The 23,208-nt window shown below is 42.6% G+C and overlaps 2 protein-coding genes across 2 annotated transcripts in view; both read left to right on the top strand.

The window, feature by feature from the left end:
• Positions 1-12,337, top strand: part of LOC308379938 (myosin-10) — a 67,722-nt gene extending 55,385 nt beyond the window's left edge. Inside the window, exons 28-42 of the mRNA XM_080857211.1 lie at positions 215-359; positions 830-1,036; positions 1,529-1,633; positions 1,825-1,977; positions 2,339-2,587; positions 2,946-3,158; positions 3,378-3,590; positions 4,678-4,839; positions 5,461-5,589; positions 5,679-5,767; positions 5,955-6,078; positions 6,437-6,645; positions 6,945-7,053; positions 7,455-7,627; positions 9,765-12,337. Coding sequence (XP_080713337.1) covers positions 215-359; positions 830-1,036; positions 1,529-1,633; positions 1,825-1,977; positions 2,339-2,587; positions 2,946-3,158; positions 3,378-3,590; positions 4,678-4,839; positions 5,461-5,589; positions 5,679-5,767; positions 5,955-6,078; positions 6,437-6,645; positions 6,945-7,053; positions 7,455-7,627; positions 9,765-10,005 — 2,521 coding nt within the window. The 3' untranslated portion in view covers positions 10,006-12,337. The remainder of the gene's footprint in view (positions 1-214; positions 360-829; positions 1,037-1,528; positions 1,634-1,824; positions 1,978-2,338; positions 2,588-2,945; positions 3,159-3,377; positions 3,591-4,677; positions 4,840-5,460; positions 5,590-5,678; positions 5,768-5,954; positions 6,079-6,436; positions 6,646-6,944; positions 7,054-7,454; positions 7,628-9,764) is intronic.
• A 7,916-nt stretch (positions 12,338-20,253) lies between these two features.
• On the top strand, positions 20,254-22,972 carry LOC308379088 (uncharacterized protein; the record flags this gene model as incomplete). Its single annotated transcript, XM_080856144.1, has 7 exons — positions 20,254-20,415; positions 20,590-20,726; positions 20,856-20,949; positions 21,630-21,764; positions 21,904-22,078; positions 22,186-22,316; positions 22,655-22,972. 7 exons carry the CDS (start codon positions 20,254-20,256, stop codon positions 22,970-22,972), a joined length of 1,152 nt encoding a protein of 383 aa, XP_080712270.1.
• Positions 22,973-23,208: the final 236 nt, after the last annotated feature.

Here is a 23,208-nt window from a genome sequence, read left to right as displayed (position 1 = left end):
ACAAAGGGATGATTGCTGCACTCATACACCACAATGAACACACATAGATGATATAAAGATAATGTTGAGGCATGCATTTATACACACCTACACACACTGTTTTGGTAGCTCACCACTTAATTACTTTGCATGATTTACCCACGTCTCATATACTCCGCCTGTGTGCACTGACAGTACTGACTGATCCGACTCATCTGCTTGCTTCCCATTGCAGGACTAAGCGAGAGCAGGAGGTGACCGAGCTGAAGAAGACCATCGACGAGGAGACCAAGAACCACGAGGCCCAAATCCAGGAGATGAGGCAGAGGCACGGCACGGCCCTGGAGGAGCTCTCCGAACAGCTGGAGCAGGCAAAAAGGGTGGGTCCCTTGGGCACGAGACACTTACTGCGGCTGCTGTTATTTATTGTGCTATTTATTTATAACACCTAATTGTGTTCCCTTATGCCCAAAGGCCACAACACTTTAGTGAGGCAGACAAAATGAGGACGTTTAAAAAAAGAGTATGGATCCTTGTTTGAAAACCTTTTGTATGGTCCTTGTTTAATGTCCCCTAGAGGTATGAAGGTTGTAACTGTTAGTGGTTGTTCCCTTTTTCTCAGTCTGTGTAATATGTATCGGTACGTCGCTTTGTTTAAAAGCGTCTGATAAATGACTAAATGTAAACTTAAATATTTGAGAAATGGGAGCATTCACCCCTTTTCGCCTCAGCAATGTACGCTGAAGATCCCTTTGCATTGAGATTGCGTTGTGGTTTGCTGGCACCTAACATTGTAACCTTTGCTGTGTGTTTTCTGCATGTGTGTGTGTAACCTGTTTCCGTCTTGTAGTTCAAGGCTAACCTGGAGAAGAACAAGCAGAGCCAGGATAGTGCCAACAAGGAGCTGGCCGTGGAGCTGAAGGGAGTGCAGCAGGCTAAGACGGAGTCGGAGCACAAGAGGAAGAAGCTGGAGGGCCAGATGCAGGAGGTCATGGCCCGCTTCACTGAGGGCGAGAGGCTCAAGGGCGAACTGGGCGACCGCACACACAAGCTGCAGGTATGGCCCATTACACGCATACACACACACACACACACACACACACACACACACACACACACACACACACACACACACACACACACACACACACACACTCTCATGCACACACACAAACACACACTCATGCACACACACAAACACACACTCATGCACTCACACACACACACACACATACTCATGCACACACACACATTCATGCACACACACACACACACACACACACACATACCCATGCACACACACACACACACACACACACACACACATCGACCACTGTCGCTGTCTAGAACACACAATCACACTCATTCTCGCCTTGACAAATCCAGCTTATTTACCCTGAAGTTTTCCTTTCTGTAGATAGGTCAAGGCTTGGGTCACTGAGATGTCACCCAGTAAAAAGACTAATTGGATAATTGATAGGCACATGAACTCGCCAGAGAAAGAGGACTGACAGATGGTGTAAAATGCTGCTTCTGCTTCTGTGTGTAGACGGAGCTGGACAGCGTGTCTACTCTGCTGGAGGATGCTGAGAGGAAAGGAATCAAGATGGCTAAAGAGGTTTCCAGTTTGGAGAGCCAGCTGCAGGACTCACAGGTATCCTCACAGGATCCTTTGTGTTATTATTTGACCATATGCTAATATGATATGACGTCCACTCTAGGCCATTATTTGAATGGTTGGAAAGTATATGTATGCACCTGTTTGCATAGCCTACACATGTACATGCACTGTTTGTGTACACATGTTGACGGTTGTGCTGTTTGTGTTTGTGTGTGTGTGTGTAGGAACTGCTGCAGGAGGAGACGCGTCAGAAGCTGAACCTGAGCAGCCGCATCCGTCAGCTGGAGGAGGACAAGAGCGGCCTGCAGGAGCAGCAGGAGGAAGAGGAGGAGGCGCGCAAGAACCTGGAGAAACAGCTGGCAACCCTACAGGCCCAGGTCAGCAAAACACACACACACACTCTCTTTCACACACAGTGTCAGCTGGCTACCCTACAGGCCCAGGTCAGCAGGATACACACACACACACACACACACACACACACACACACACACACACACACACACACACTCTTTCACACACAGTGTCAGCTATAAGTGTTTATATCAGGCCCCCTTCAAAGACACTTTCTGGAAAATTCTCTTTATGGTAATGAATGTGTGTCATGTACCTTAAACTCATACACACACATGCATTCTGGGGATTCAGTAAATACAATGAATATTACATATAATATTGCAAAGATAATTTAAACCTGGTGATAGGCACCTGTAGTCACATGTGTCTCGTCTCCTGTAGCTGGTGGAGTCCAAGAAGAAGCTGGAGGATGATGTGGGGGCGCTGGAAGGCCTAGAAGAGGTGAAGAAGAAGCTTCTGAAGGATGCGGAGTGCACCAACCAGCGGCTGGAGGAGAAGGCCCTGGCCTTCGAGAAGATGGAGAAGACCAAGACCCGTCTGCAGCAGGAGTTGGACGACCTCACGGTGGACCTGGACCACCAGAGACAGATCGTGTCCAACCTGGAGAAGAAGCAGAAGAAGTTTGACCAGGTGGGTCTCTCTCTCAGGAGGTGAAGGAATAACCAAACCAGTAAAAAATAACCAAAATACTTCCTCTCTTTCAGATAGTATTCAGGTTTTTATTCTGAGAAATCAGGGGTTTTCAATTATTCAATTACGTTTATGATGTTTTAGGTATCATACTCACTGAAAGTCAATTCATGGTCAAAATACATGAATGAATGAATGAATGAATGAAACAATTCAGTGCTAAATCTACGCTGCCCTGAAACTGAATTGGGCTTGCACTATTAAGCATAGAGTATACCCTATGGTATAATCTAAAGTATATAAAGTACATCTAACTGAATAGCATATTAGCAATGCACTTACCAAGTTCTGTGTGTAGTTGCTGGCTGAGGAGAAGTCCATATCGGCACGCTTCGCTGAGGAGCGGGACCGGGCAGAGGCGGAGGCCCGGGAGAAGGAGACGAAGTCGCTGTCTCTGACCCGGGCGCTGGATGAAGCGCTGGAGAGCAAGGAGGAGTTTGAGCGGCTCAACAAGCAGCTACGTGCCGAGATGGAGGACCTGATGAGCTCCAAAGACGACGTGGGCAAGAACGTGAGTGAATATGTTTGTCAGCTGCTCACCTATTTTAAAAAGTTCCTGGGGGAAATCCAACAGCTTCCTCCTCTGACCCCATCTTATTTTTGTTCCATTCATCGTCCTTATAATTTGTTGATAAATACATAAAGATTCCTCCTTTGTCTTTCATTTGAATGAGCTTTTTATGACCATCATACCTCATACCTCCTCTCTCTCCCCCCCCCTCCCTCACAGGTCCATGAGCTGGAGAAGTCCAAGCGCACCATGGACCAGCAGCTGGAGGAGATGCGCACTCAGCTGGAGGAGCTGGAGGACGAGCTGCAAGCCACCGAGGACGCCAAGCTGAGGCTGGAGGTCAACATGCAGGCCATGAAGGCCCAGTATGAGAGAGACCTGGCGGGCCGTGACGAGCAGAATGATGAGAAGAAGAGGCTACTGGTCAAGCAGGTCTCCATTTTAAACTCACTCTATGTCTCTTCTCTTTCCACCGATCTTTACAAAATACAGAATGTCCTCAAAGTCTGTGATGTCACATTTTCTACACTGTAAACCTGAACAAGTTCAGAGTACTTAAAACTTTTGATGTTACCGATTACATAATAAAATTTGAGTACATATATAAATATATTTTTTAAGTGAACTTAACTTAAAAATTATACATCGGCTATACTGATTTATTTTGTTATCATTTTCATAATTTTTGAGTTCTCTGAACTCACTATTCCAAAATCATAAAGGATTTTACCTCGTCGGATATTTGTGTTTCTCTGGGTCTTTCACAAACTATTTATTACGCCCTTACAAGTTTTTGAAAGGGTATCTTCCTTACGTTCCAACTCCTTGCGCAAGCTCTTACTGTAGAGAGAACTGTCATTGGTCGACCGCCTTCCCAGTGCATTTACATTGACGAGCAGTGATTTAGCAGACACTTTTATCCAAAGCGATTTACAAGGAATTTTTAATTTATAGATCAGGAGCAGTTTGGGGGTTAACACTTATACACTTGGTAAGGAGCATCGAACTAGCAACCTTCCAACCTCTGGATTACTAAACGACTCCTATACCTTAAGTCTGCTGTCTCCGTCTCTCATCACAAGAGCTTTGCAATGGTGTTGTCAACGACGTTGATAACATCAGATACTAAAAAAAATTGAGTTATCAGGCAATGTTTACTCAAACAAATACATTCCAATACAATTAAAATGTATTCACTTGCTCAGAAAACTAATACATTTTAAGTTGGGTCAACTAAATACCAAGTTTTAAGTACTGAATACATAATGTCAATGAGTTAGTAGAACTGTCTGGGTTAACAGTGTATTATAGTTTGTTAATATCATTTTTATTAGTTTGTAAGTTTTTTCCAGTTTAAGATGCAGTATCCACAAGAGTTGCATAAAAAGTCATTACTGTTTTTAGAATGTTATTTGAAAAACAACAGTTATTTGTTCTCCAGATCCATCTTCACCTTCTGACATGTCCCCTTGTTCTATCTCTCTCTTTCTCTCTTTCTCTCTCTCTCTCTCTCTCTCAGGTGCGGGAGATGGAAGCAGAGCTGGAGGATGAGCGTAAGCAGAGGGCACTGGCGGTGGCCGCTAAGAAGAAGCTGGAGATGGACCTCAAAGATCTGGAGTCTCACATCGAAGGGTCCAACAAGGCCCGCGACGAGGCCATCAAGCAGCTACGCAAACTCCAGGTGAGCCTGAGACTTCCTGCGACTCACTTCAGTCCGCATTCAACTGGCCTCTACTGTCTCAAGACTCATTTATTTCACATATCTGACCACTGCAATTCCCCCCTTTTTTACCTTCAATGGCCCTAATTCGCCATCGTACAGGACAGTTTTGCAGGATATTGTGCTTTGGTCAAGTTACGTGTGCTTAATACACTCCTGAGTCTTGTAGCTACCAACGCAGATAAGTTATCGCTTTCTTTTACAGATTTCAAAGCTAATTCCAAAGTCAGAGAACAATTACACAATAAGGAGTAAAGGAGCTTTATCTGGTCGGTGCTTGTGTTAAACCCACCATGTCCGCATCCTGTAACGTAATTACGAGAAAATGTCACTCTCTATTTCTCTGCGTAGCATATCTGCGATGGTCAGTAGACCCTTTCTCGCGATAGCTTAACAAACACACACCGATAGATCGAGGGGAGATGTAAAGTTGTATTGGACATGTCCAGTTGTCTTTTGCAACACAGCTTGTTTATAGTGAGTTTATAGTTAAAATATCAACAGAATCCGAATCTGAGGCTGCAAAATTAAAAGGATCAAAAGCAACAAAAACTGATCACTGGCTGTGCCCTCTGTCCGCAGGCCCAGATGAAGGACTACCAGAGGGAGCTGGAGGATGCCCGTGCCTCCCGAGACGAGATCTTCTCCCAGTCCAGGGAGAACGAGAAGAAGCTCAAGAGCCTGGAGGCTGAGGTTCTCCAGCTGCAGGAGGTGAGTGAGGCAGCTTCTCAATGTCAGACAGATTTTTCTCTTACCCCTCTCTGATTGGGAACTTTGATTGAGACTCTGATGTCCTCTAGGACCTGGCAGCGTCTGAGAGGGCCCGGCGACACGCAGAGACGGAGCGAGACGAGTTGTGTGATGAGATCTCAAACAGCGCCTCTGGAAAGTATGTGGAGCAAAAAAAAAGTGTCTGTTTATGAGGTTTAGGTGGATAGTGCTACTGATACTGAAGGATACTTTGAAGTCTCATGTTTTGGTGTGTTTGTGTGTGTGTGTGTGTGTGTGTGTGTGTGTGTGTGTGTGTGTGTGTGTGTTTGTGCGTGTGTTTGTGCGTGCGTGTGTGTGTGTCTCAGATCTGCCCTCATGGATGAGAAGAGGAGGCTGGAGGCTCGTATTGCCCAGCTAGAGGAGGAGCTGGAGGAAGAGCAGGGCAACATGGAGCTGCTTAATGACCGCTTCCGCAAGACCACCATGCAGGTACAGCCTCCTCACTCTCAGAGTAGGAGTGCACAAATGACTCTCTGCTTAAGTTTCATGCTTTCAACTTTATCTTCACCGAGGCAGTTCCTTTGCAGCCTTTATGTAGATTAAGAAAAACTTCTTTAGCAGAAGTCCTGATCCAAGTGATACCTCAACTTTCCTGGCAAAAGTATACATTATGGTTTTCCAAAAAAACAACAACTTACAGCCATACATTGTGCATTAGTTACCACTGACAGCTGTGCTCTATGGCTGCACTCTTCAATACCAACTCCTTAGTCCTCTGAGACAGTGTGAGTGGACACAGCTTGTTAAAAAAGTTCTGGCGTTTGTGGTCTTTGGCTGGCGGTTGCAGGTGGACACTCTGACCACGGAGCTGGCGGGGGAGCGCAGCGTGGCCCAGAAGAGTGAGAACGCCCGGCAGCAGCTTGAGCGCCAGAACAAGGAGCTGAAGGCCAAGCTTCAGGAGCTGGAGGGCTCCATCAAGAGCCGCTTCAAGATCTCCATCGCCGCCCTGGAGGCCAAGATCCTCCAGCTCGAGGAGCAGCTGGAGCAGGAGGCTAAGTGAGTGGGTTGGCGCCGCTAACACAAACGGGGCACTTTGGCTCTTTGTTTTCATCTTTGGACAGATGCTTTTTTTCCCAAACTCAGGATATGCGTAACTGCAGCCAGCAGAGTGTAGTATCTGAGCTTTGCCTGTTAATGCCACATTTCTTTGTCACTTGTTTGAATCCACTTCTTCTTTGGACTGTCAGTGATCAGAGAGACAGTCTTGAAGTTACCTGTAAGGTGTAATGTGGTGCATGTGCTGTTCTCAGGGAGAGAGCCTGTAAGGTGTAATGTGATCCATGTGTTGTTCTCAGGGAGAGATCAGCAGCCAACAAGATGGTGCGACGAACGGAGAAGAAGCTGAAAGAGGTGTGCATGCAGGTGGAGGACGAGCGTCGCCATTCTGACCAGTACAAAGAGCAGGTGGGGAGAAGTGCTTACTGACTGAGATGTGCTTTGGGTACAAGACATTAATGACATTCTTACTCAAGCAAACCGCAGTGAAATAATACATGAGCACCTCCTTCAGATGCTCATATTTCACTGGGATTTGTCCTTTACATGTGTAGGCAGAATGCTTAAATTATGGTTGGTAGTATTCTGTGTTGTGTGTTATTTATGATGTGTATAATGTGTTTGTCGATGTGTCTGAGGTATGTTTGCATAGTGAGTATGGTAATATGATAATATTGTGTCTGGTGTTATGGATGGTTATATAATAAAAGTGTGGTAATATGATTATAGTGTGTCTGGCGTTTAGTTATGTATTCACTGCGTGTGGTGGTTGTGCTTGTTAACGAGCAGTCTTGTGTGTCCCTGGCCAGCTGGAGAAGGCCAACTCACGCATGAAGCAGCTGAAGCGTCAGCTGGAGGAGGCGGAGGAGGAGGCCACACGTGCCAATGCCTCCCGCAGGAAGCTGCAGAGAGAGCTGGACGATGCCACTGAGGCCAGCGAGGGCCTGAGCCGCGAGGTCAACACACTCAAGAGCCGCCTCAGGTACACACACAGACAGACACACACAACATACACACACACACACACCCACACACACACACACACACACACAGACACACACACACACACACACACACACACACACACGCACACACACACAATACCTTCATAATCGGCCAGCACATGTGAACCCGCGATTATAAGCAGCTTTTCCACTGCGGGAAACGGTATGGTGAGTTATTCCATGTCAAGTGTGACAATGGCTCCTACTAGACCCAGGTATAGGTATAGTCCCAAATATTACAGGGTTCTTACAGTCATGAAAAACCTGGAACATTTTTAAATGGTTATTTCCAGGCCTGGAAAAGTGCTTGAAAAAAATTGTATCCCAAAAGTTTTGGAAAAGTCATCGAGTTATTTACGCTGAGTTTTTAATAATTAATATGGTTTTTAAATTTAAAAGAAATACGCTCAAAATATAAGCAGGCATACGATCTCATACGCTCTCACTAACTGAAAAGTTCGGTGGCCATACCAACAGTAACTCAGGGAAGCGGACGGGATAATGCCAGGGAAGTGTAGGTTTCTTTTTGAGATCAGTGACAGCAACCCTATCACCGGCTTTCTCACCACAGCAAGGGCAACTGCTACGCCGAGCAGCACGTCACTCTTGTTGGCTACCAAGCAGGCGTCGATAACCGATTCTGTAACGAAAAATCAAGTCCTAACTGCGTAGGTAATGTGGCCACTGAAGTAAATCATCCGAAGATGCAAGCCTGCTATTTCGACGAATGTTCCCCGATAGACAGATTGGAACACAATTGAGTCATTCCATGGCAAACGTCAAAATTTAAGAAAATCTCCCCACTCAACCATCCATTCAATGATATTCATACACTTCTTAATAGGTATAGTCCCAAATATTAGTTCTCTACTCCCAATCGATTTGTCACAGAAAAATGTTTTAGCAACTAAGATATGCACATTTTCAGACGCTTTATTAGCAGCGTTTTCTGGAGAGCCATTTTCAAATTGCTATAACTAGAAAAGTATTTAAGCCAGCTCCTGAATATGGACTTGGGTATATCATTGTATTCGGGGTGCTTGAATTTGCGCGAAAACTTTACTCTACGCTCTGTTGCAGCATATTTAAAGGCCTGTAGAAAGCTCAACGTTAAAGCTAGAGACTCTGTATACAAAACTCTCCCTATGTGTTGAATGGTCTTGAAGATATTAAAGCTTGAAAATGTTTTGGCATGCTATAGCCAAACTAATAACAGCATCTACCATCATGAAACTAACTGTTTTGGAAAGATTAGATATTTGTTCTTAACATATCAAAGATCTGTGATGGTGTTCTGCATCATTTTCTCAAAATTAGTTTTTTTTTTTAAATGTGGGATTTTTGTACACGCCCAGCTTTCAATGGCCTATGGAAGCATATTCAAATGCTAACAAAATGCACTAAGTTTATGACACAGAGCTAAAACTGCATATTTTTGTATACTGTATGCTTTGGAATTGTCGTTGTTAGTTTAAATACTACAATTAATGACTTTTTCATGTAAGCACAGAGATTTCACAAAATGTTTGGTCATGGAAATTTGGTTTAAAGTCATGGAAAAGTCATGGAAATCCATTGGTCAAAATGTGTATGAACCCTGTATTAGCTCTCTACTCCCAATAGTTTTGTCACAAAAATATGTTTTAGGGGGGAGGGGTTGCCTGTACTTAAGACGTTTTTTTTGCAGCGTTTTCTGAAGAGCCATTTTCAAATTGCTATAACTAGAAAAGTATTTAAGCTAGCTCCTTCAAACTTTCTAAGCTTAAAATCTGATACCATAACTTGAAGAATATGGACCAAGGGTGTGGCTTGGGTATATCATAGCATTCGGGGTGCTTGAATTTTACTGTACGCTCTGCTGCAGCATCTTTGAAGGCCTGTGGAAAGCTCAATGTTTAAGCAAGAGACTTGATATTAAACACAGACCTTTCTATGTATGCTCTTTATATCGTATTAAAAAAGGAAGAAATTGACATGTACGTTACCATACTGGTCAGTGGAAAAGGGACTAGACAGTGCTGTGCATCCCATTACAGTACAGTATGCAACTAATAAATGTATCTTCTTCCATGTTTCTTTTCTAAATCCAATCCCATTTGTGGTGTTTTCCTCCAGGAGGGGGGGTCCCATCAGCTTCTCGTCAGGGCGCTCAGGGCGCAGGCAGCTGCAGGTGGAGGGCATGTCCCTGGACGCGTCTGACGACGACCTCGACAGGGGGGCCAGCGATGCAGCAAATGCCAATGACACCACAGCCCCCCAGGCCAACAACCATCAGCAACCACAACCACAGCAGCAGCAACCACAACAACAGCAGCAGCAGCAACCACCACAACAGCAGCAGCAGCTACAGCCCTAGCCCCAGGCTGAGATGAGAGGCTCCTCAGAAGGCATGCAGCATGCCCTCTCTCTTACCCCAGACGCAGGCGCTGCCTCTAGAGACCCAAATGATCCTTTGCTTCCTAGTGGTCTCAGCATGGACCACCACTCTGCCTTATCAGCCCCCTTCCCAATCACACACAGCTAGAGCACTCAATGGCAAGCTGCAGGGCCAAGAAAACAATCTATTATATTCCTCTCTTTCTCTCTAATTTTGTCTTGTATGCATAGCCTTGGAATAGTATACTTGGATCTAGGCTGAATATTGAAATACCTTTCGAAGAGCAATTCTCAAATATAGTCTGTGCTTTATATGTGTGCAGGCACTCCGATGGATAATCAAGAGGGGTCATCCGTTTGTTTGGTTTTTCTTAGTTTTATCTTATTTTGTTTTCCATTTTCTTTGTGTGTTTGTGTGTGTGTGTGTTTTCCTTTTCCCCCCTCAGTCTGCCTGTAGGACTTTTTTGCCTCAGGTAAACTTTGCCTAGATTCATTTATCTGAAAGGCTAGACAGCACATCTCCCCCAATGTGTATCGTTTCACAGGCTGCACTGTTCAACTTGAATGCTCAGTTTGCGACCAGTTTATTAGGCACATGAGAAGCCAACTCACGGAGGGAAATATCTTGAGGATGAAATTTAAATGTAGATTAGTATTTAAAACACTAAGGGCAAACCACGAAAAAGCTCAGCTGAATTGGAAATATGTGGTAAATGATCAGCTCTTCCAGAAAATGGCAAATCATTAATAGTGGAATGGGACCTTTTAAATCATGCTGCTTTAAAGTATTGGATTGCAGGGGTCCAGTGTAGTCCAAGTATCTACTCTGTCCTGTAAGTGACTCTGGTGCACACCTCACTCAACAGGATTGAGGGGGGGCACATACGTAAATATGGTTCCCTGGCACTGTACTGATGCAATGATCAGTCTTGGTCAATTATAATAATAATTCTATTTTATTACACGGCTCTTCTGAATGCTGTAGAATGCTCCATTCACTTGAATGGTTCTTCCCAACGTTCTGTGGTCAACTATTTTTCCATATTTGACCGTTGCTATGCATAATTGACCGCTGTCAAGGGAAGTGGCCTTTTTGCCTCGGATTCACGTCTTTCGTAGCACTCAACAAGTAGTCCGGTAATTTATCAACCCCAGCGTATTCCGTTGCTTAGCGTCATCAGCTGTGACACCAGATGATTGTGCAGCTGTGTTGTAAAGAATGTGCAACGTCTTTGAAGTTCACGTCTTTGGCGAACTATTTCTCTCCTGATCAACACTACGAATGGTAACAAATAAATTGTAAAAAGACACACTGTGTTAAGTTATTTTTTCGTTTTGGCAAATAAGCCCCTTCAGGGCGAAGCAAGACCCCTCCGCTTCGCGTCAGGGTGCTGTTCACCCTGTCGGGGCTTATTTTCCCGATTAATGGCCGGCGTTCTATACATTATCCCTTACCTATTCTATTCTATTCGATAATTCTATTTCAGTCCAAATTAGCCTGTAATTCAAATCCATGTAACCACGCTGAGTGTATTTAGAATCATGGTCCATTCCTGTAATTTTGCCTTTGTTCTCTTAATCTTAACAAACATGAAATGGTTCAGTGCCCTGTCATTACTTTAAGGTCAAATAACCCAGTCAGATGAGCAGGATGAAGCAATATTTTTCATTGCAGTTTCATTTTTGCATCAATACTTGACAGACATTTTACAGCAAATTACAGGTCAGTGTTGTTATAGGATATCAATTCACAGGTCCTTACCCTTCACATTTGCCATATACGTATGCATATTGTGTATAGTATTTGGAAGACTTAAATCCCATACCTGTGAGCTGTTGAGGCATTAATGTATCAATTATTACAATTTTGGAAAATGTTTTACTAATTTCATTTTTGAAAAGTGCCTTAGCCACGATAGAAGGCAATTAGTGAGGTCAGAACAAGATTTTTTTCATTGTGAGCACAGTACGACCAGACACAAGAGGAGGGGGGTCAGGGCGCATCAGAGGATTAAACCTATTCTATTTTTTTATTTAGCTTTGTGTCATATCGTATCATATGTACCTTTCAGTAATTGTCATCTGATAGCTACTATATTGTTTTCAAATCAGTGTTAATGAGGTCAAACATGGAGCCTTCTGTCTCCTTGGCAGGATGAAGTATTTGATTTGGTTAAAAGCTTTACCATCCATAAGGTTGTTATCATTGGACCAGGCTCTCAACTATGACCATCTCCTTTTATTTTCTCTAGTCCTGTTATTCTAGACTTATTTTTTTGTAAAAGACCAATAAATGTATGCATTATACAAAATTTCTTTTGCTCACCTGATCTTGTTTTTTTTTTTGCGGAATACATTTTGGCAGACTAATGTTTTTAACAGAAAAATATATACTATATATGTAAGTGTATTCTTGATATGTTTAAAATACACCAGTACCTGGTTACTCAAGGCATGCTTCTGAAAGACTATGATTTTCAGTATTGAGTAAAAGTAATAAAGAGCTACAGTGCTATTAGGTCACGACTGAACCATTTGAAATGGTCTAGGCCAAGCTGTTAAAGGAAAATTCTCAAACTAGTATAAGATCAGCAATTGGCCATGAAAAACTACATTTCACCCATATTATACACCATTACACAGGCTTTGCCTATACATCCCATAGTAATGGTAATTACGTTGTATGTATGAAATAAAACAGTTGAAACTAAGATACTTCATAGCTTTAAAAAATTACAGTTTATTATTTAAAGACGAGTAGAGGTTACTCATAATTTCAGCACAGTGGCAGTAGGATAAACATACAAATGGGATACTGTTTTCACTTTGCAAGTCGCCGGTGGAAAATGATTGCTTCCTGTAGTGTTAATAAAAGTTATTGATATAATAATAGAAAATAGTTTTCAGCTGAGGTGTGCACGTAAGCCCATATCAGATCAGTAAAATAGAGTTACTGTATGCAGTGCAAAAAGAAAACCGTATCTGGATCTTGAGGTTACAATCAAATTAATCCATTTCCATCTCCTGAGATTCCACTGTGGACTGACTGTGGCAGAGCAGTGGACATGAAGTCAGCTCTAAAGCTTGATGACGCAGCAGTGGAGACACTCCAGTCCTGCAGTCATTACAATCACACAAACACACACACGCCCACGCACACACACACACACACCTCATTAATCACAGAAATCTGACATGACCACACACGTACCAGTATGACAGGTATCTTCAATAGTCTTAGTAGGCTGAATAGTCCTCATCGACATTGGCGATACCTGTGAAACAGATGAAAGTCAAATTGTTCGGGTCGATAAGGTAGAAGGTTTAGACTTGTTTTTTACTTGTGCTAGTTGGCTGATGCTAACCACCTGTTTTGTTTGCGTCTCTCTCGACCACTCCCCCAGCCTTGGAGCCCAAAGGGCATTTGCATGAATATTTTGTAAATTAATAATAACTGTTTAATCCACAAAGTGTTAGATTCACTTATTATTATACATATAGGTAAGGACTCTTACTATTTCTTAAACATTGGCATATATATATACTGTATATACACGATTTTCTACATTATATACATTTATTACATTGTATGTTTACATTTATACACATCAAAAACTAACAAAAGGATTTAGGAGTTGGGGAGAGGCCAATTAAAGTAATAGGAGACTTGAAAATCATCTAGTATTTACCAGAGTATTATATATCTCTGTAAACGTATCTTGGACCTGGTCCAACCGTCCAAATCTTGCCCAAAACTGGAGACGTGCATGCGGACGACCACTATCGCACAAATTGGCACCTGTAGAGACAGTGACTCACCTCTGACCTTAACATATGTAGAGTCGCTGTAGAAAGTGTGATGGGTGGGCTCTCCTCCCTCAGCTCTGCACAAGTAATACCCGGTGTGGTTTAGGCCAACAGGGCTGAGAGTGTACGAGCCTCCAGTTACTCCACTGCGGTCTGAGAGGAGCTCCAGAGAGGACCACTTATCTCCTTTACCCACAGCCCTAGATGAGTTTGTGTATTCCCTGTATCAGAAGAACGTCCAGTTGGTGGAGGGGTCATCCAGGTCACAGGTCAGAGTCACTGAGTCTCCTAACACTGCTGATGTGTATCCATAGGGTAATGTACCTGGCTTAATGTTGTCTGTTAACCAGTACTTTACAGACACACAACAGGACATTAGATTTCCACTGCTCTATCTGAAAACGCAAGCATACAAATGTTAAATGTACACACCCAGAAACCCACAGACAATGAAGCAACCAACCTACCAACCAACAAACCTCTCACATCTATACAGCATGTTGTCTTCCATAATTACCTTCTACTGTTATGTTGACAGCATTGTTCAGTTGTCCCAAGTCAAACTCACACCAGTAAATCCTGCTGTCTGATGAATTTAGGAACCTGGATCGGCGTTTGGTTACCTGGAAGAACACTCCAGCCCTCTGGACAGCCTGAAAGGTCTGCTCTGTCTGTGTTCCATCTCACGTCTCCATCCAGTGGAGTTGCCCTGCACCACGCAGCTCATGGAGATGGGGATACTGTCGGATTCAATCAGAACGCTTCTGTTTGTGCTGCTGACCAAGAAGTTCAGAGGAGGAGGGCCTGAGACACATAAGGGAAATGTGAAATGATGACCCTTCCTTCACATTTATATTATGTCATATGGAAAGTCTTTTGTGAGTGGGCCCACTCAGTCACAGCACAGCACCGCTAATTGAAATACACACTCAGTAAGTATGTGATCTGCATGTAAATCTGATTCAACCAACTCAATCATATTGGCCTCACATCTCAGGCAAGTGTTTTAATAAGTCTAGCCACTATTGACATATAGGGGACTAAACAGGGACAACACAAAAGCTGATCACAGACAGAGGACCAGAATGAACACAAAGGAAAGGGAATAAACGCCAAAACACAACGCTCAGGAGATAATAATGACAAAAGGCACTCTGGGAAAACACGCCAATTGGGGAACAAACACTGGTTTTAAAAAAAAAATCAAACCTCTATCTATCAAATCTGTCATGACTTTGGAGTGTCGTACCTCTTATGGCCATGTGGGGTCCTCAGTTCCTTTGTTTATTGTCATGTTTGCTCCAAACTGCTCCTTAATATTGCTTTGGTTTTACCTGTGCCTTGTTTATTGGTCTATTTAAGCTCTTTCCTTTCTTCAGTTAAATGCTCAGTGTTGAGAAGCCACCCTAGTGTTACCACTTGACCACTTAGCCGTTTCAAGTTCCCATAGTGGTTTTTCCTAAACTATTTACTGCTGTTAGTTCTTCAACTTCATTGTTTGGATTTTTCTGCCTGTTCTTATTGCATTCTGGATTCTGACCCCTGCCTGAACTGTTTTAACATTCTTTGCTTGGTGTTTTTCTGGATACCTCTGCCTTGTCTTTTTTCATTAAAGTTTTGCTTTTCTTGTGGACCACCTCAAGCCTCTGACCCCAGTCTTGGCCACTGGATTTGCACATAAAACTAGTAGCGCTGGGTAGATTCTGAGCCTCGAAGCAGGAGACCTGAGTTTGCTCCCTGGGTTCACTTGGCAATACCCATGTAATTCCACTGTGAATACTTACCATAGGCTGTCACGTGTACAGCATTGCTGTGTTGACCAGACTCAGACTCACAACAGTACACTCCTGTGTCTTTTGTGTATTAGTAGTTAGTGCTGCAAGTCAGAGATGGGCAAAAATACATCAAAATGTATTTTGATACAAAATACAAAATACCCCTCAAATAAATGTATCAAAATAAAATACAAAATACTGTTGCCAGAAAATGTAACAAAATACAATACATGTATTTTGTATTTTTAAAATACAGGAAATACTTTTTCTGATTTTTCAGTTTTCTCACAATTTGGTATAGCAGAACATTCAGGTTTGGGCTAATCAGTGGCGTAACGTAGTAACCACGGGGCCAGGTGCAGGCTATTATGACGGGCCCATGTCAGTGGTTCCGTATCCTTTTTTTCATGTTTGTAACCGCCACCACAGGGCTCTCATTGCAATCTCTATGGCTATCCCAACCGTGCTTTCGTCATACGTACTTGCCAGGTAAGGACTAGGACGATATCTGGCACTCCGCGCCTGGGCGAGACTCTCCACTTTGTGAATGAGGCGCGCCTCACCTAGGACGCGGGTCTGGCACTCCACGCCTGGGCGAGACGCTCCACTTTTTGAATGAGGCGCGCCTCACCTAGGACGCGGGTCTGGCACTCCGCGCAGATGAGACTCTTTTAAAAGATCTTAGCCTACTATAAACGTTTTTGAGATTTTTATTAGGTTGAAAGTCGGTAACAAAACAGAGACAAATAGCTACACGTCAAGCAATGTCATTTATTTCCTATAATACATTTTACGAATCCAATTTACATTACCACTGCACACTCACAACCTTACAGATAACGTATAGAAGTTGTACTAGCATTTGTACTCAAAGTTTACACTTTAATCTACCAAAGTACTCACCGTTTAACAATACAACTTCCACAAGTTACAGATTATCTTTGACAAAATTGGCCCCCGCATGTGATTGACAGCACAGATAAATGACCGTGTAGCTATTTGTTTTGTCTCTGTGAGAATGAGTAAGATCTTTAGTAAGAGTCTCAACAACGGTTATAGTAGGCTAAGATCTTTAATAAGAGTCTCATGTGCGCCCGCGCCCCTGCCTCTATGCAATGCAACGCGGAGTGCCAGATCGCGTCCTAGGTGAGGCGCGCCTCATTCACAAAGTGGAGTGTCTCGCCCAGGCGCGGAGTGCCATATCCAACCTAGGTGAGGTGCGCCTCATTCCCAAAGTGGAGAGTCTCACCCAGGCGCGGAGTGCCAGATTGCGTCCCGGACCTTAGCTCTAATTGCGTATAAGGACATCACACAGCTTTCATCAAGTCACATTGTGTCAAGATGGCTAACGTTCAGTGCAACAACTGGATTCGCTCTTTGAAAGAACCTCCTTTAAGTCGGTGTACTAATGAAGATAAATTGACAAGGATCAAGACAGCTTTCTAAGTTTACGACCACAACTCTGTTTTGTGAAAAAAATTGATTTAACATGAGTCAATGAGAGAGATCTGGGGTGATTTCCTTTTCGCCCCAAAAAGGGGCGGGCCATAAGAAGCAACACTTTTGGCAAATTGACTGATTCGACAATGACATTCAGAGGCAGATCAGATGGTCTCGTGGTAGAATCTGACAGAAAAAAAATCTCCTTCTGCCTTAACACTGGAAAGTAATTTGAGTATTTTAAATACAAAATTACTCCACTCTAAAGTATTTTGATACAAATTACATTCAATTTTTTATCGGCCCTATCAAATACAAATTACAAAATACTCAAAAGCAAATTAACTTGTATTTCAAATACAAGTAATTGAAATACTGCCCATCTCTGCTGCAAGTGGATCTGTCTTTTGATGTCCAGCCAGCAGGACAGTCTGATTCCTCTTCACCGTCTGATTCCTTTTCTCTATACCATCTTAGTGTCCATCCTGTGGAGTTGTCCTCTGCCTCACAACTCATGGAGAAAAATTGGGACTCATACATAAAAGTTCGGTTGCGTCTGATTTCTAGTGTAGCTGGTGGAGACAGACCTGGGCAGAGAACAAACTGGTGGACTTAAGACTCATTACGAGACACTGTTGGTCCATGCTGGAGCCAAAACACCTGCTGAAATAATCACTCACCTGTGACCCAGAGAGGGCGAGGAATACTGTAATGTGTATGATAGGTTGGCTCTCCTCCCTCTGCTCTGCACACGTGAAGCCCCTTGTGGTTAAGGGAAGCAGGGCTGAGAGTGTAGGATTCTCCAGCTCCTCTGTTGCTGTCTGAGAGGAGCTCCACAGAATAACGTCTACCTTTATATAAAATTTGAGGTAAATACTTTTTTGTAGGGAATGGCTTGATACCAGAGGAATATAAGCTGAGAGTCACCATTTCTTCGTCAGATGAACATTTCTCTGGAGAAACTTTCAGATACGACAGTGGTCTCTGTGGATAAGCAACCAACAGTTTCACACATATAGTTGGGGGGAAAAAATCCTCTCACAGATTGTGAACATTCAGTGCACATGCATACACAGGAAAAATGAGAGAGTATTTTTTCCAGAGTTACCATTATTTTCCTCTAAAAGAGTAATTTTTACTCATTTTGGATTGTAATCATTTCCAGTGGCCACTAGAGTCGGAGGAAAAAAATAGAGTAAATCTTATTGGAGTAATATCAAGAACACGCCCACTAAACTTTCTTAGGTTTCGTTTCTGCCGCCATTTTCTATCGCAGTTGAGGTGAGCGGCAGTTGTGGACGCCGTTGAGACAGGTAAGTCAGCAAACTACTAAATTCGATTTTATTTAAGATAAAATGTCAGCTAAATTAGTTTTGGCCTACTTGAAATGTAAACGCCTGCTGCGAGTAACATTGCAGCAGGCGAGTTTGTGGGTCTCACACTGCGTAACTGCCAATGTCGATGCTAACGTTAGCTTCAGCACAAACTATAATGTTAGATGTGAATTTAAACCGAGCCTCACTCTTGTTAGCTTCATTTACCACAGTTATGCTTTCACTGAGCTTAATATTTACTGACCATTTTATCGAAGGTTTTCTCTGAATTTGGTTTGTGCCCTCGGTTAGCAAGTGTGTTTTAATTACATTTTCTAGGGATCAGTCTAGTATGTGTGGACTGTTTTCTCTGCTGTTCGATTAGCAAGCATGTGTTGAGTTGACTTTGACCAGTTTGTCCTTCGGTTAGTAAGTGTTTTTTTTTCTTTTGTGGACCCCTAGCAAACACGTGTATTTTACTCTGAATTGAGGCATTTACACAGACCGTTTTAGCTAACTGACATGTGGTAGCCTATCGAGCCTACCTGTACATAGGGCTTTAGCTAATTGTAGCATTGTAGCTTAAGCTAATTGTAGCATGATGCATGAATTGTTGTGCTCTATATCATCTTAGTATCTTTATCTTATCAGTAAGCTTAATATTTACTGACCATTTTATCGAAGGTTTACTCTGATTTTGGTTTGTGCCCTCGGTTAGCAAGTGTGTTTTAATTACATTTTCTATGGATCAGTCTAGTATGTGTGGACTGTTTTCTCTGCTGTTCGATTAGCAAGCACGTGTTGAGTTGACTTTGACCAGTTTGTTCTTCGGTTAGTAAGTGGTTTTTAGTGTGTGGACCGCTAGCAAACACGTGTATTTTTACTCTGAATTGAGGCATTTACACCGACCTATTGAGTCTACCTGTAGGTAGGGCTTTTGTAATACTCAAGCTAATTGTAGCATTCAGTGCATGAATTGTTGTGCTCTATATCATCTTAGTAATTTTCTTTTTTTCCCCGTAAAGGATGCATGCTGTAAGAGTGAAGTACCGAGAGCGCCAGAAATACATTTGTTATGAAGGGCAACTGACCTTCAAATCATTTTTGGAGTGTGGTGAGTAAAACAAATTGCACAGCCTACTGGGTGTCATGTGTAAATTAGTGGTGATGTCTTAATTTATTATTATTGTGGTCGTCAAGGACCCTTAGAGGTATAATGTATTTGATTTTGGAACCCCCATCTCTAAATTTTTCGTGTACACTGAGAAAATGAATGATTTGAGGTAATGTTTGCTGTAAAAGTATATTCTAGATTTGCAAAAATCTTCATGATTAAAAATAAGAAATAAAATGCAGATTTGCAAGCTCATAGCATTGCACTCGTAAACTTATAAAATTGTTGTTTTAAGTGGTTCAGATGTGAAGTGACACAGATGTGACCTATAATAAAAATAATATGATGCAATATTTTTTTGATTTCACAGTTTCCAAGAAATTTGAAATTCCTACCTTGGACTTAAAAGTCTATGATGATTTGAACACTGAAGTTGACGAGGACGCGTTTGCGTTTCTTGTAATGAAACCAGACCTGGGTGTGCTTGAAGTCTGTTTGCCCAAGGGCTCAGATTTTGAGGGTGAGTCACTTGTTAACTTGGAGTCACTTGTTAACTTTAGTCCTAACCTTGTAATGCAACATAGTAAAGAGAGACTTATCCACGTTGCATGACATTTTGAATAAACATGCCCCATCAGACACTTAAAAAAGCATCTGAGGAATAACTAGCTTGGTGTGTGGATCCATCCTAATCTAATGTGATCTTTTACATTACTCTTATCACAGATGATCCCCTCTTAATAATGACATGTTATTATAATCACACCTGTTATGTTAACATGCTAGAATCAGTGAGCCCCTCTACAAGCCACTCCGTTGCCAGCAGCAACAGCTCCTTCCTCAGCTCTGGTGCAGAAAATGAAGGGGACTCTGATGACACCATCATTTTGCAGCCTAGTCCTGGCCAAAGAAACAGAGATGACCTGGCTCGCCTTGCTCGGGTAAGCTTTGCAGATGGAGAGATCAATATGTTGATTCTGATAAAAGGGGTAAGGGGGGGGAAATGGCCAAGTAAATTGGGGCATGGTTTACATTTTTGTAAATACTGTAAATGTAATTGGCCACCAAATCCATTTCCCCCCCCCCCCCCCTCTTTTTTTCCCCCTCACACTTAGATGATTGAAAAGATTCTGAGGAAGAAACCTGGAGGAGAGAGGATCCTTACAGAGTACGCTCGGACAAAAAGCCTAACAGATTCCAGAAGACGTGACATGGTGAAGATATTGGTTGCACACATGGCGAGTGAACATGGGTATGTGGTCATGTAATTAACATCCAACCCTAACATTTATGGTTTTATTTGGTTCAGACCAAGTGCAGTAGGCATCGGTATAGGAGTACTTTTGTTTGGATCTCATACGTGTGTGTGTGCATACTTTAGGACGAGCCCTTCAAGGCGTGTTAAAGAGGACTACGCAAAGGGCATCACTGCCTTGTTTCCATACCTGGCCGATCCCCAGGGCACTTTGGGCTATGTAAGTAAATAAAACAAGTCTAACCTCTTCACTCATTCCTTCTAGTATTGATCAAAAAACCAAGTGAGATTGCAACAAATTATTAACATTTCTAAATGCTGACCTTGTCTCCTAACCTCAACAAGTTGAACACAGCAGATGTCAGACTGGTTGACCTTGATTTCATCAATTCTCCAGACAAGAACATGTGTTAGTTTTTTAAGGAGGAAAAATAAACACTTCCTTGGTTTTTAGGAGCATTATTACAATCCAGTAGATGGGGGTGGATTTCTTGCATGGAGAGTGAAAACGCTTCAAAAAGAAGCCTCAGAAGGACAAAAGAAAAGAAACCCTCGGCCACTGACAGGTACATGATTTCAAGTGTGTTAGATTTTTTTTTTTTTTATGAGTTCACATGTTCAATTCATCTTTAATGTGCATAGTGCTTTTTTGTTACAGTGATGTGCATTGCAGGGGGTTTAGCAAAAAGACGATTGGCCGTTTGTGTAAGGGGTGAAAGTGGCTTAACTATTTTGAGAAGTAAAGCAAGTATTGCATCAGTATGTGGTTTCACTGTTACAGGTCACTGTTCACTGATCATTGTTACAGGTGGTCCAGATTCTGGTGACAGAACCCCCTTCAGTAAGGAAAATCGGCTAACCACAGAAACCCAGTGTTGTGAGGCCATTGCACTCATGAAGCATACAACTGATGAAGCAATCATCAAGGAGAAGATGAAACAGACCTTCATCCATCGCCAAGAAATGGTTCATGACCCAGTGAAGTCCTCTGAAATATTCACCACCTTTCCAAGATTTCTTGACATCACGGGAATGGTATGTTGCTCTTCGAATGCCTTGCATTAAAATCAAGCTGAAATGAAAAATGACTTAAACGGACACATTCCTGGTCAGTCCAGGTGCACCTATTAACAATATATGCCATGTTGTTTTCTGTATTCCATCTTGTCTGCAGATAGTGCAGGATTTCAGTCTGATGTTTGGTGATGACATCTCTGCAAAGTTCCTGGAGAAGTGGCCTACTCACTACAGGCAGAAAGTCCTTGAACAAAGCCGTGGCCTCACCCAGACAAGCGACCTTGAAGAGCTCCTTCATAACGCTGAATCCACAACAGAAGAACTGGAAGATGGTACACTCAAATTAAATAAATAATAATAATGGAAGAAGGAAATGGTTTGGAACAAAACAATAAACATTTTAGTAAGAATGTCTTTCTGAATTTTCTTGTATTTTCAGGATGGGACAGTGAGATGTCCTCCATCTTGCTCCTTATCCACCTCATGCCACCATCACCTCATGGCCGCAACAAGAGACCAGGAAAGCTCTCTGCCAGACAAGCCATTGACCACCTTGTGAAATTCATCAAGGTAATGTTACAGTTTAAAGTTTAAAAGGGCTCACTGTTCTGTCCGTAATATTAAATCTTAAAACTATACTCTTGTGAAATCATGTGATGACCATGCTCATCTGTAATCAATGAGTGCCGTGTGATATTTCTCTGATTTGGCTCCCCACAGATCGATCACCATCAGCCCCAGATACGCTGATATGAATAAATCTCTTTATTTTACATTTAGCAAAGTAAAAAATATAAGGCTGAAATCTTGCATTTTGTGGCAGTAAGTGATTCTGGTGGTGATGATTGGGCCCTAAACTGCAACAGATACATTTTAATAGCAAGACTGATTAAGTTTTCTTTTCACAGACTGGGACCAGTATTGAAGGGCATCTGGACAGCATCACAGAGAGCCGTCAACCCTATCTACTGGCTGTGGGAACCAAGAGGAGCGCCACACACAAATATTTCATTGTTATCGACAAACATGCAATCCCGTGTCAGTCACCAGATTCTCTTTCCTCTTTTGACGAGCTTTTTAAAGCTCATTTCGTCTTCGCTACCTCGTACAACAGGGATCTGGCCAATGTCTACCACTTCTTGCAAACCGCAGTTTATCAGATTGATACTGCTACCACCAAGGTGAATCCCAGGGTCAAAGAGATGAGAGCTCGGATGCTGCACTGATTTTGATACCTTGAGATGTTTTGTTTTATTTGCAAAGGCCCTCAAGCAAATGACAGTTCACTAATTAAGCACTTGAAGGTGATCCACGGACTTTGTTCAGGAAAGACACTTCGTCTGAAATGTGGTCAGCCTGCTTGTTCTCGTTTCTTTGGTACTTTTTCAGGGTTTCGAAAGCATCTTAAAGCACATGGACCTTGTGATCCTGGTGAAGGCCCCTCAACTGAAGATTTAGCTGT

Source organism: Sprattus sprattus (assembly GCF_963457725.1).
Source record: "Sprattus sprattus genome assembly, chromosome: 18".
Taxonomy (NCBI): Eukaryota; Metazoa; Chordata; class Actinopteri; order Clupeiformes; family Clupeidae; genus Sprattus; species Sprattus sprattus.
This window is presented reverse-complemented; position numbering and strand designations above follow the sequence as displayed.